Below are 12,575 nucleotides of genomic sequence, written 5' to 3' on the forward strand. Positions count from 1 at the left end.
ACCACTGGACGGCAGCCCTGACCTGCACCTGCTTCGTGTCACGTGGCTCAGACGTGATCCACAGACCTCAGCCTCTGCTGTCAGGCCGCACCAAGGAGAACCTTCTGGAGGGGTCTGGGATGAACCACCTCTCCCACAGATCCGAGTGAACAGCGGGGTAATTCCAGGGTTTAAATGGACCATTCCAGTGCAGCAGGTGCGCCTCCTGTAGGACGCTCTCTGGATAGCGGGCATCTGGACTCCAGCCTGGACACACAGGAACGCGGTTAATGTTAACCACCATTATTACTATTATGTAATCTATTATAAGTCACTAGTTTTATTCCATTTTATACGATTAGCTTCCAATTAGCACAGCAATGATGCGTGTAGTAAGTACAAAAGAAATTCTTCTGTGTGGTACCAGAGATGTGGATCTTACCCAGGTGTCTGACGTGCCACATCGGGTCCAGTGTTGTGTATTTGTCATGAAACACTATCAGCATGGGGGGGGCCGCCACGCCTCCAGCCATGGCACTACTGTATATGTTCTGCCTGGTGGGGGGGGGGGGAGAAAGAAGAGGGTTTGTGGGGAATGCAGTTCAGCCAACTTAAATAACACAGTCTAAATAATGTAACAATATAACAATAACTGCTTCATTTTAAATGCAAAAAAATCTAAGAAAGTGTTGGAATCTTTTGGCATAATTGTCTTTTGGGTGTGGTTGGGATCATGTCACAAACAAAGTGGATATCCACACAATCTGCAGTACTAATACTCATGATTGCAAGCTTTACGCAGGTTATACTGTACTTTGAAAAGTAATTTGAAACAAAATGCTACAGAGACTAAGTCCAATTAAGCTAAACCTGGAGTGGCATACTCTTAAATGGCTTCAAATGTGACGGTCTGGTCTTAAAGGTCCCACTCCACAACATGTTTTCATGCTTTACTTTTCTTTTTTTAGTTAGTTAGTTAGTTAGTAAAAAAATGAATCATGTATTATCTATTAGCACACAGACGGGGAGCGTAAATCACATGAGATTTTCGGATGAACAAAACTGTATCATCTGCATAGCTGTTGATTTTAACGTGATGTTGTCAGATGATCACCGGCATCTTCTGCTTCTTCCATTCGCTGACATTTCATTTTAAAAACAAAAATCTAAGAAAGGGTTCAGCATACTTGTCTTTAATTTTCTTTTTGGGTGTGGTTGGGATCATGTCACCAACGGGCACACAACTGAACCTAAGTGTATATCCACACAATCTGCAGTACTAATACTCAGGATTACGAGCTTAACACAGGTTCTACTGTACTTTGAAAAGTAATTTTATACAAAATGCTACAGAAACATTTGAAGCCATTTAAGAGATCGCCTCTCCAGGTTTAGCTTAATTATACTAATACTTCCTGTTACCTAGGTTAAACCTGTTACCTTGGTTCCACCTGGCTGTTGATTCGACATAATGGCGATTGTTAAACGTCCTTGCTCGTTAAGACAATGTATTAATAGTGGGTTTATTGTTATTATTTACTACACTGTAAAAAAAAAAAAAAAAACTGTGAAAAAACGGTAATATTCCGGCAGCTGGGGCGCCAAAAAATTACCGTAAGATAACGGTAAAACCTTGTCTGGTCTTAAAGGTCCCATTCCAGAACATGTTTTCACGCTTTACTTTTCTATAACAAAAACTGAATCATGTGTTATCCATTAGCACACAGACGGGGAGCTTAAATCACATGAGATTTTCAGATGAACAGAACTGTATCATCTGCATAGCTGTTGATTCTAACGTGATGTTGTCAGATGATACGATCACAGGGAAGCATGTATTTACAAAACCAGAGGGATGGGATCGCTCTATCCCAAGGAGATATGAAAATGGCATGTAAATTGTATTTAACCCTTGTGTTGTCTTCCCGTTAACCATGAACTTCCAGCTCAACATTGAAAATTAACTTTTTTTTGTGTGTTTTTCCGATGTTTTTGTCACTTTTTCCAGCTTCGGGCGCTTTTAAAATAAAAACCTGAGCTGGTTTAATAACAGATTTTACACTTATTCTTGGGATTCATGGTCAACAAACCTCATTTATGTCAAATTATACACAAGTTTTTAGTTAAAAAGGCAGAAATTATGAATTATTTTGACTAATAGTTAGGATCAGAGGATGTTGAGATGGGTAGATGTCAAAGTTTAGCCCAGATACTGTTTTTAAAAAGAATTCAAATGCTATAAGATTAAATAAAACACCCAAAAATTCAATGAAAGTCATCATTAATGCCACCTGAAGAACGTTGTATGGAATCATCCATGTTATTTTTGGGCAATTTGGTTGAAAGGAATCCATATTTCCGATATAAAAGACCTAGAAACGGGTCAATTTGACCCGAGGACACCACAAGGGTTAGGGAAACATTTGTTTTCTTTGCCAATCAAATTACTGTACTTCTTCTGTCCTTATTTGGACGTGCAAAATGCAACGTTTCAAGTCCCCGTCCACACCTGAAGTTCTCCTCCATCCACTTCTCCAGCTGTTTGGTGATCTTCTGCTTCTTCCATTCGCCGACATCTGCCACAAACACTCCCGGGTTGAATGAGCAGTCTCGTGGGTTGATGCCCAGGTCTCTGATGGTCTCCTTCCTATAGTCCAGGAAGCCCATGTAGGTTGTCTAGGGGAGTGATTCCCATAGTGGGGGTCGGGACCAGAGACGGGGGGGTAGCGAGTTGATTTCCAGAAATAAAATAAAAATTTAAAAACGATTAGAAATAGCACATGTTAGCCATGATTTTAACACAAGATAAAACTAGTGGCTAAATCTAAAATAAAACCAAGCTAATAAATAAAAAGGAAACAGCTCTTTTGATTTGTAACAATCATGTGACCTCCGAGCTGGAGGACGCATCGGTTTGGACTGTCCAGCGACCGAACCTTGAAGACAGCCTTTAGTTCTAAGATCTGGCTGAGTTTTGGATTTCAGTTGAGAGGGAAGACCACGGCTATCCAGGGGAGCTTTGGATGGGATGAAAAGACGAAAAAAGAAGACTTTCTCGGCACTGGTGTACCTTAAAAATAAATCCAGATCGCGATTGAATGTGGAGGACGATCTCCGAGTAGCTGGTCTCCAACATTAAACCAGGACTGGACTCTGTCCTCCAAACATCCTGCACATCCATCTCATTAGGTTAAGTTCAAATTAAAGTAACGAGTAAATGACTGTAGAGTAATGTCATGGCTGTTGTTATTTTGTGTTGTCAATATGCTCGTGTTTGGCTACGTCTATAGTGCGTGCGCGGTTACTTTGGGGGTGGTGGGCTGAAAGTTTTGGGAACCCCTGGTCTAGGGGATGAGCTCAGAGCAAAGCGGGCCATGTTTCAATAACCAAAGCATCTTTCAAAGGACTTCATAAACAGAGGAATCAATTCCTCTAAAGGTATAAAGTGAATACCCTTTGGTTGGGAGTCATAGCATGAATTCATGTAAATTCCCATCCAAGTCGAGCAAGTTAACACACAAGGCGGTAGGGTAAAATACGTAAAAGTCCACCTGCATGCCGATGCTGCGCACCATCTCGTGGGTGGAGGGCAGGTCGCAGTCGGTGGAGAAGGCCGCAGCGTGGCCCGGCTTCAGTTTGACGTTAAACAGGTCCCCGATGTCGCCTGAAACGCATCAAAAAAACCCCGGAAATTATCCAAAATATACTGTACAGTACACACACCCTACACCTGTTACAGCACTACTGGACTCTGCATGGAGTACAGCTCGATTGTTGGACGTCTGGCTAAAGCGACAAGAAATATGTACGGTGCAACACTGATGCCATGCGCTCTGAGGTCAGTGGAACTGTAGTTTTAATAAAAATCATAATTTCAGGCCGCCCCAAAAAACATATGGGACACAGGAAGGGTTGTTTTCAACAAGTATCTTCTAACATCTACATATAATGGGTTTAGAAAGACTTTTTAACTGATATTTAAAGTGCAATGTATGTATATATAAATACAACTTTTTGAACATCACCTCTCAAAATGTCTTTAATATCTTTTATTTCTTTATGTTTTCTTAGCTCTCAGCTATTTCTTTTGCTGCTGTAACAGTTAAACGTTTAAAGTCTAAATGCTTATGTCATAATGTTTAGCTGTGAATCTCAAAAGGACAAATACTTGGCAGAAGATACTACTATTACATGTATAATATCACATAATATCGCTATGGTGACCTGTTGTTGTTGTTGTTTGTTTGTATTGTCCCATGTGCAGAACCCCCCCCCCCCCCCCCCAAAGCATGATGCTACCCCCCCCCCCCCCCCCATGCTCCACAGTAGGGATGGTGGTCTTGGGGTGGTCCTCATCCTTCTTCTTCCTCCAAACACGGTTAGTGGAATCAGGACCAAAAAGTTCTGTTCTGGTCTCATCAGACCACATGACGTCCTCCCATGACGTCCTCTGGATCCTCCAGATGGTCGTTGGCAGACTTAAGACACCAGGTCTTGACATGGTCTGGTTTAAGCAGGGGAACCTTCCGGGTCATGCATGATTTCAAACCATGACGTCTTAGTGTATCACCAACAGTAACTTTGGAAACGGTGGTCCCAGGTCTTTCCAGGTCCTGGACCAGATCCTCCCGTGTAGTTCTGGTCTGGTCTCTCACCTTTCTTAGGATCATGGAGACCCCCCGAGGTGAGATCCTGCATGGAGCCCCAGTCCGAGGGAGACTGACAGTCATGTTTAGCTTCTTCCATTTTCTAATGATGTCTCCAACAGTGGACCTGTCTTCACCAAGCTGCTTGGACATGTCCCCGTAGTCCTGTCCAGCCTCGTGGAGGGGGACAGTTTAGTCTCTAGTGTCTTTGGACAGCTCTCTGGTCTTGGCCATGTTGGTAGTTGGATTCTTTCTGATTGGATGGGGGGACAGGTGTCTTTATGCAGCTAACGTCCTCCAACAGGTGCATCTAATTTAGATAATAAATGGAGGTGGGGGGGGACATTATGACGACAGACTAACAGGTCTTTGAGGGACATTATGAAGACAGACTAACAGGTCTTTGAGGGACATTATGAAGACAGACTAACAGGTCTTTGAGGGACATTATGAAGACAGACTAACAGGTCTTTGAGGGACATTATGACGACAGACTAACAGGTCTTTGAGGGACATTATGAAGACAGACTAACAGGTCTTTGAGGGACATTATGACGACAGACTAACAGGTCTTTGAGGGACATTATGAAGACAGACTAACAGGTCTTTGAGGGACATTATGAAGACAGACTAACAGGTCTTTGAGGGACATTATGAAGACAGACTAACAGGTCTTTGAGGGACATTATGAAGACAGACTAACAGGTCTTTGAGGGACATTATGAAGACAGACTAACAGGTCTTTGAGGGACATTATGAAGACAGACTAACAGGTCTTTGAGGGACATTATGAAGACAGACTAACAGGTCTTTGAGGGACATTATGAAGACAGACTAACAGGTCTTTGAGGGACATTATGAAGACAGACTAACAGGTCTTTGAGGGACATTATGAAGACAGACTAACAGGTCTTTGAGGGACATTATGAAGACAGACTAACAGGTCTTTGAGGGACAGAATTCTAGCTGATAGACAGGTGTTCAAATACTTATTTACAGCTGTATCATACAAATAAATAGTTAATAAATCCTACATTGTGATTTCAGGATGTTTTTTTAGATTATGTCTCTTCCAGTGGACATGTATCTCCCACAGTGGACATGCATCTACGAGGACAATTTCAGACCCTCCATGATCTCTAAGTGGGAGAACTTGCAAAATAGCAGGGTGTCAAATACTTATTATACTCACTGTATAGGTCAACCTTAAAAACTTCTTTAACCCTCGTGTTGTCCTTGGGTCTCTGACCCGTTTCTAAGTGTTTTATACCAGAAATATGGATTTCTTTCAACCGAGATGCCCAAAACTAACATGGATGATTCCATACAACATTACTTTCATTGAATTTTTGGGGGTTTTATTTAGTCTTTTAGCATTTTAATGATTTTGTTTAACGGTTTCCAAACAGTATCGGGACTAAACTTTGACGTCTACCCGTCTGCGATCCACTCAACATCCTCAGATCTTAACTACTAGTCAAAATAACTCATCATTTCTGCCTTTTTGACTAAAAACGGATGAATAATTTGTTCTAAATGAGGTTTGTTGACCCTGAATTCCAAGAATAAGAATAAAAAAAACCTAATATTAAACCAGCTCAGTTTTTTTTTTTTTTTAAACCCAAGAGCTGGAAAAAAAAGTGACGAATAAATCAGAAAAAGCAACAAAAACATCGGAAAAGTCCCCCAAAAAATATTCATTTGCAATTTTGACCGGGAAGGACAAGTTCGTGGTTAACGGGAAGACGCCACAAGGGTTATTTTAAGGATACCTAGCATGAAGTATTTTACCCATGGATTCAGTACATACAGTACACACCCTGCACAATGACATCATCGTCTAAGTATATCACCCTCCTGTGGCGGATGTCGAGCAGAGGAAGGTAAAAACGCACAAAGTTGAGCTGCAACACACAAGCACAGTTATTATTACACCTCTTTTGGGTCTGTTTCACATGTCAAACAAATTGTAAACACCTTTGGGAATGTGAATTTGTATAGATTTGTATTTACCGTAAATACCATAGAAAATTTGTATTTACCGTAAATACCATAATAGATTTGTATTTACCGTAAATACCATAGAAAATTTGTATTTACCGTAAATACCATATAGATTTGTATTTACCGTAAATACCATATAGATTTGTATTTACCGTAAATACCATAATAGATTTGTATTTACCGTAAATACCATAATAGATTTGTATTTACCGTAAATACCATAATAAATTTGTGTTTACCGTAAATACTATAGTAAATTTGTGTTTACCGTAAATACCATATAGATGTGTATTTACCATAAGTACCATAATAGATTGTATTTACCGTAATACCATAATAGATTTGTATTTACCGTAAATACCATAGTAGATTTGTATTTACCGTAAATACCATATAGATTTGTATTTACCGTAAATACCATAGAAAATTTGTATTTACCGTAAATACCATAATAGATTTGTATTTACCGTAAATACCATAATAGATTTGTATTTACCGTAAATACCATAGAAAATTTGTATTTACCGTAAATACCATAATAGATTTGTATTTACCGTAAATACCATAATAGATTTGTATTTACCGTAAATACCATATAGATTTGTATTTACCGTAAATACCATAGAAAATTTGTATTTACCGTAAATACCATAATAGATTTGTATTTACCGTAAATACCATAATAGATTGTATTTACCGTAAATACCATAATAAATTTGTGTTTACCGTAAATACCATAGTAAATTTGTGTTTACCGTAATACCATATAGATGTGTATTTACCATAAGTACCATAATAGATTTGTATTTACCGTAAATACCATAATAGATTTGTATTTACCGTAAATACCATAATAGATTTGTATTTACCGTAAATACCATAATAGATTTGTATTTACCGTAAATACCATAGTAAATTTGTGTTTACCGTAAATACCATATAGATGTGTATTTACCGTAAATACCATAATAGATTTGTATTTACCGTAAATACCATATAGATTTGTATTTACCGTAAATACCATAGTAAATTTGTGTTTACCGTAAAGACCATATAGATTTGTATTTACCGTAAATACCATAGTAAATATGTGTTTACCGTAAATACCATATAGATTTGTATTTACCGTAAATACCATAATAGATTTGTATTTACCGTAAATACCATATAGATTTGTATTTACCGTAAATACCATAATAGATTTGTATTTACCGTAAATACCATAGAAAATTTGTATTTACGGTAAATACCATAATAGATTTGTATTTACCGTAAATACCATAATAGATTTGTATTTACCGTGAATACCATAGTAAATTTGTGTTTACCGTAAAGACCATATAGATTTGTATTTACCGTAAATACCATAGTAATATGTGTTTACCGTAAATACCATATAGATTTGTATTTACCGTAAATACCATAATAGATTTGTATTTACCGTAAATACCATAGTAAATTTGTGTTTACCGTAAATACCATATAGATGTGTATTTACCGTAAATACCATAATAGATTTGTATTTACCGTAAATACCATATAGATTTTGTATTTACCGTAAATACCATAGTAATTTGTGTTTACCGTAAAGACCATATAGATTTGTATTTACCGTAAATACCATATAAATATGTGTTTACCGTAAATACCATATAGATTTGTATTTACCGTAAATACCATAATGATTTGTATTTACCGTAAATACCATAGTAATTTGTGTTTACCGTAAATACCATATAGATGTGTATTTACCGTAAATACCATAATAGATTGTATTTACCGTAAATACCATATAGATTTGTATTTACCGTAAATACCAGTAAAGATTTGTGTTTACCGTAAAGACCATATAGATTTGTATTTACCGTAAATACCATAGTAATATGTGTTTACCGTAAATACCATATAGATTTGTATTTACCGTAATACCATAATAGATTTGTATTTACCGTAAATACCATATAGATTTGTATTTACCGTAATACCATAATAGATTTGTATTTACCGTAAATACCATAGAAAATTTGTATTACGGTAAATACCATAATAGATTTGTATTACCGTAAATACCATAATAGATTTGTATTTACCGTAAATACCATAGTAAATATGTGTTTACCGTAAATACCATATAGATTTGTATTTACCGTAAATACCATAATAGATTTGTATTTACCGTAAATACCATAGTAAATTTGTGTTTACCGTAAATACCATATAGATGTGTATTTACCGTAAATACCATAATAGATTTGTATTTACCGTAAATACCATATAGATTTGTATTTACCGTAAATACCATAGTAAATTTGTGTTTACCGTAAAGACCATATAGATTTGTATTTACCGTAAATACCATAGTAAATATGTGTTTACCGTAAATACCATATAGATTTGTATTTACCGTAAATACCATAATAGATTTGTATTTACCGTAAATACCATAGTAAATTTGTGTTTACCGTAAATACCATATAGATGTGTATTTACCGTAAATACCATAATAGATTTGTATTTACCGTAAATACCATATAGATTTGTATTTACCGTAAATACCATAGTAAATTTGTGTTTACCGTAAAGACCATATAGATTTGTATTTACCGTAAATACCATAGTAAATATGTGTTTACCGTAAATACCATATAGATTTGTATTTACCGTAAATACCATAATAGATTTGTATTTACCGTAAATACCATATAGATTTGTATTTACCGTAAATACCATAATAGATTTGTATTTACCGTAAATACCATAGAAAATTTGTATTTACGGTAAATACCATAATAGATTTGTATTTACCGTAAATACCATAATAGATTTGTATTTACCGTAAATACCATAGTAAATATGTGTTTACCGTAAATACCATATAGATTTGTATTTACCGTAAATACCATAATAGATTTGTATTTACCGTAAATACCATATAATTTGTGTTTACCGTAAATACCATATAGATTTGTATTTACCGTAAATACCATAATAGATTTGTATTTACCGTAAATACCATATAGATTTGTATTTACCGTAATACCATAGTAAATTTGTGTTTACCGTAAATACCATATAGATTTGTATTTACCGTAATACCATAGTAAATATGTGTTTACCGTAAATACCATATAGATTTGTATTTACCGTAAATACCATATATAGATTTGTATTTACCGTAAATACCATAGTAAATTTGTATTTACCGTAAATACCATATAGATTGTATTTACCGTAAATACCATAATAGATTTGTATTACCGTAAATACCATATAGATTTGTATTTACCGTAAATACCATAGTAAATTTGTGTTTACCGTAAAGACCATATAGATTTGTATTTACCGTAAATACCATAGTAAATATGTGTTACCGTAAATACCATATAGATTTGTATTTACCGTAAATACCATAATAGATTTGTATTTACCGTAAATACCATATAGATTTGTATTTACCGTAAATACCATAATAGATTTGTATTTACCGTAAATACCATAGAAAATTTGTATTTACGGTAAATACCATAATAGATTTGTATTTACCGTAAATACCATAATAGATTTGTATTTACCGTGAATACCATAGTAAATTTGTGTTTACCGTAAAGACCATATAGATTTGTATTTACCGTAAATACCATAGTAAATATGTGTTTACCGTAAATACCATATAGATTTGTATTTACCGTAAATACCATAATAGATTTGCATTTACCGTAAATACCATATAGATTTGTATTTACCGTAAATACCATAATAGATTTGTATTTACCGTGAATACCATAGTAAATTTGTGTTTACCGTAAATACCATATAGATGTGTATTTACCGTAAATACCATAATAGATTTGTATTTACCGTAAATACCATATAGATTTGTATTTACCGTAAATACCATAGAAAATTTGTATTTACCGTAAATACCATAATAGATTTGTATTTACCGTAAATACCATAATAGATTTGTATTTACCGTAAATACCATAATAGATTTGTATTTACCGTAAATACCATAATAGATTTGTATTTACCGTAAATACCATAGTAAATTTGTGTTTACCGTAAATACCATATAGATGTGTATTTACCGTAAATACCATAATAGATTTGTATTTACCGTAAATACCATATAGATTTGTATTTACCGTAAATACCATAGAAAATTTGTATTTACCGTAAATACCATAATAGATTTGTATTTACCGTAAATACCATAATAGATTTGTATTTACCGTAAATACCATAATAAATTTGTGTTTACCGTAAATACCATAGTAAATTTGTGTTTACCGTAAAGACCATATAGATTTGTATTTACCGTAAATACCATAGTAATATGTGTTTACCGTAAATACCATATAGATTTGTATTTACCGTAAATACCATAATAGATTTGTATTTACCGTAAATACCATATAGATTTGTATTTACCGTAAATACCATAATAGATTTGTATTTACCGTAAATACCATAATAAATTGTGTTTACCGTAAATACCATAGTAAATTGTGTTTACCGTAAATACCATAATAGATTTGTATTTACCGTAAATACCATAGTAAATTTGTATTTACCGTAAAGACCATATAGATTTTTATTTACCGTAAATACCATAATAGATTTGTATTTACCGTAAATACCATATAGATTTGTATTTACCGTAAATACCATAGAAAATTTGTATTTACTGTAAATACCATAATAGATTTGTATTTACCGTAAATACCATAATAGATTTGTATTTACCGTAAATACCATAGAAAATTTGTATTTACCGTAAATACCATAATAAATTTGTGTTTACCGTAAATACTATAGTAAATTTGTGTTTACCGTAAATACCATATAGATGTGTATTTACCATAAGTACCATAATAGATTTGTATTTACCGTAAATACCATAGAAAATTTGTATTTACCGTAAATACCATAATAGATTTGTATTTACCGTAAATACCATAATAGATTTGTATTTACCGTAAATACCATAATAGATTTGTATTTACCGTAAATACCATAATAAATTTGTGTTTACCGTAAATACTATAGTAAATTGTGTTTACCGTAAATACCATATAGATGTGTATTTACCATAAGTACCATAATAGATTTGTATTTACCGTAAATACCATAATAGATTTGTATTTACCGTAAATACCATAGTAAATTTGTATTTACCGTAAAGACCTATAGATTTTTATTTACCGTAAATAACATAATAGATTTGTATTTACCGTAAATACCATATAGATTTGTATTTACCGTAAATACCATAGTAAATTTGTGTTTACCGTAAATACCATAGTTAATTTGTATTTACCGTAAATACCATATAGATTTGTATTTACCGTAAATACCATGATAGATTTGTATTTACCGTAATTACCATAATAAATGGAATTAAACTGTAGTCTATTGGTATTTCCTGATACCAATTAGGCTATCCATTTCATAGTATTCAGTTACAAAAACCCACTAAGGACTAAGAGCACATTTTAGATAGCTTCTTAAATTCTCCTTTTAAGGGTATTTGCATATAACCTGATCCCCATGTATTACACATATATTTCACTGACATCCAAAATTGTTCCAGAGTAATGTGTAAAGAGGTAATTTGGCCCTTAAGTGGAAATAGTTTTCAAATCTCTTGGGGAAAACATAGCCACGCTCAATCGTTTGGGTTCATTGACATGAGTTTTGAAAAGTATTGGGTTTACAAAAGTAATAGTAACATATGAGATAGTAAATAAATGTCTCGTCAAGCCTCGCTTGGACATGCCGGTGCATCTTTTGTCCTAAGAAGGCTGAAAAGAAGTCTAGACCCCAAGTATAAGACAAACCAGTACAGTATTTCCATCTTATATTCGGACCAATACGGTATAAAGTGCGTATGGATACGTAAGCAAACTCACTGGATGCAACAGGTCCGGGTCGAGGTGACGCGGG

At 34.5% G+C, this 12,575-nt stretch overlaps 1 protein-coding gene across 1 annotated transcript; it reads right to left on the minus strand.

The window, feature by feature from the left end:
- On the minus strand, positions 1 to 12,556 carry glt8d2 (glycosyltransferase 8 domain containing 2; the record flags this gene model as incomplete). The annotated part of the gene is given in 6 exon segments (XM_032508619.1): positions 1 to 246; positions 422 to 534; positions 2,489 to 2,655; positions 3,531 to 3,643; positions 6,445 to 6,529; positions 12,542 to 12,556. Coding segments are annotated over 6 exon segments (672 nt in total), but the record flags the coding sequence as incomplete, so codon positions are not given.
- Between the last annotated feature and the right edge of the window lie 19 nt (positions 12,557 to 12,575).

The sequence above is a fragment of the Etheostoma spectabile genome, unplaced genomic scaffold, assembly GCF_008692095.1.
Source record: "Etheostoma spectabile isolate EspeVRDwgs_2016 unplaced genomic scaffold, UIUC_Espe_1.0 scaffold00008503, whole genome shotgun sequence".
Taxonomy (NCBI): Eukaryota; Metazoa; Chordata; class Actinopteri; order Perciformes; family Percidae; genus Etheostoma; species Etheostoma spectabile.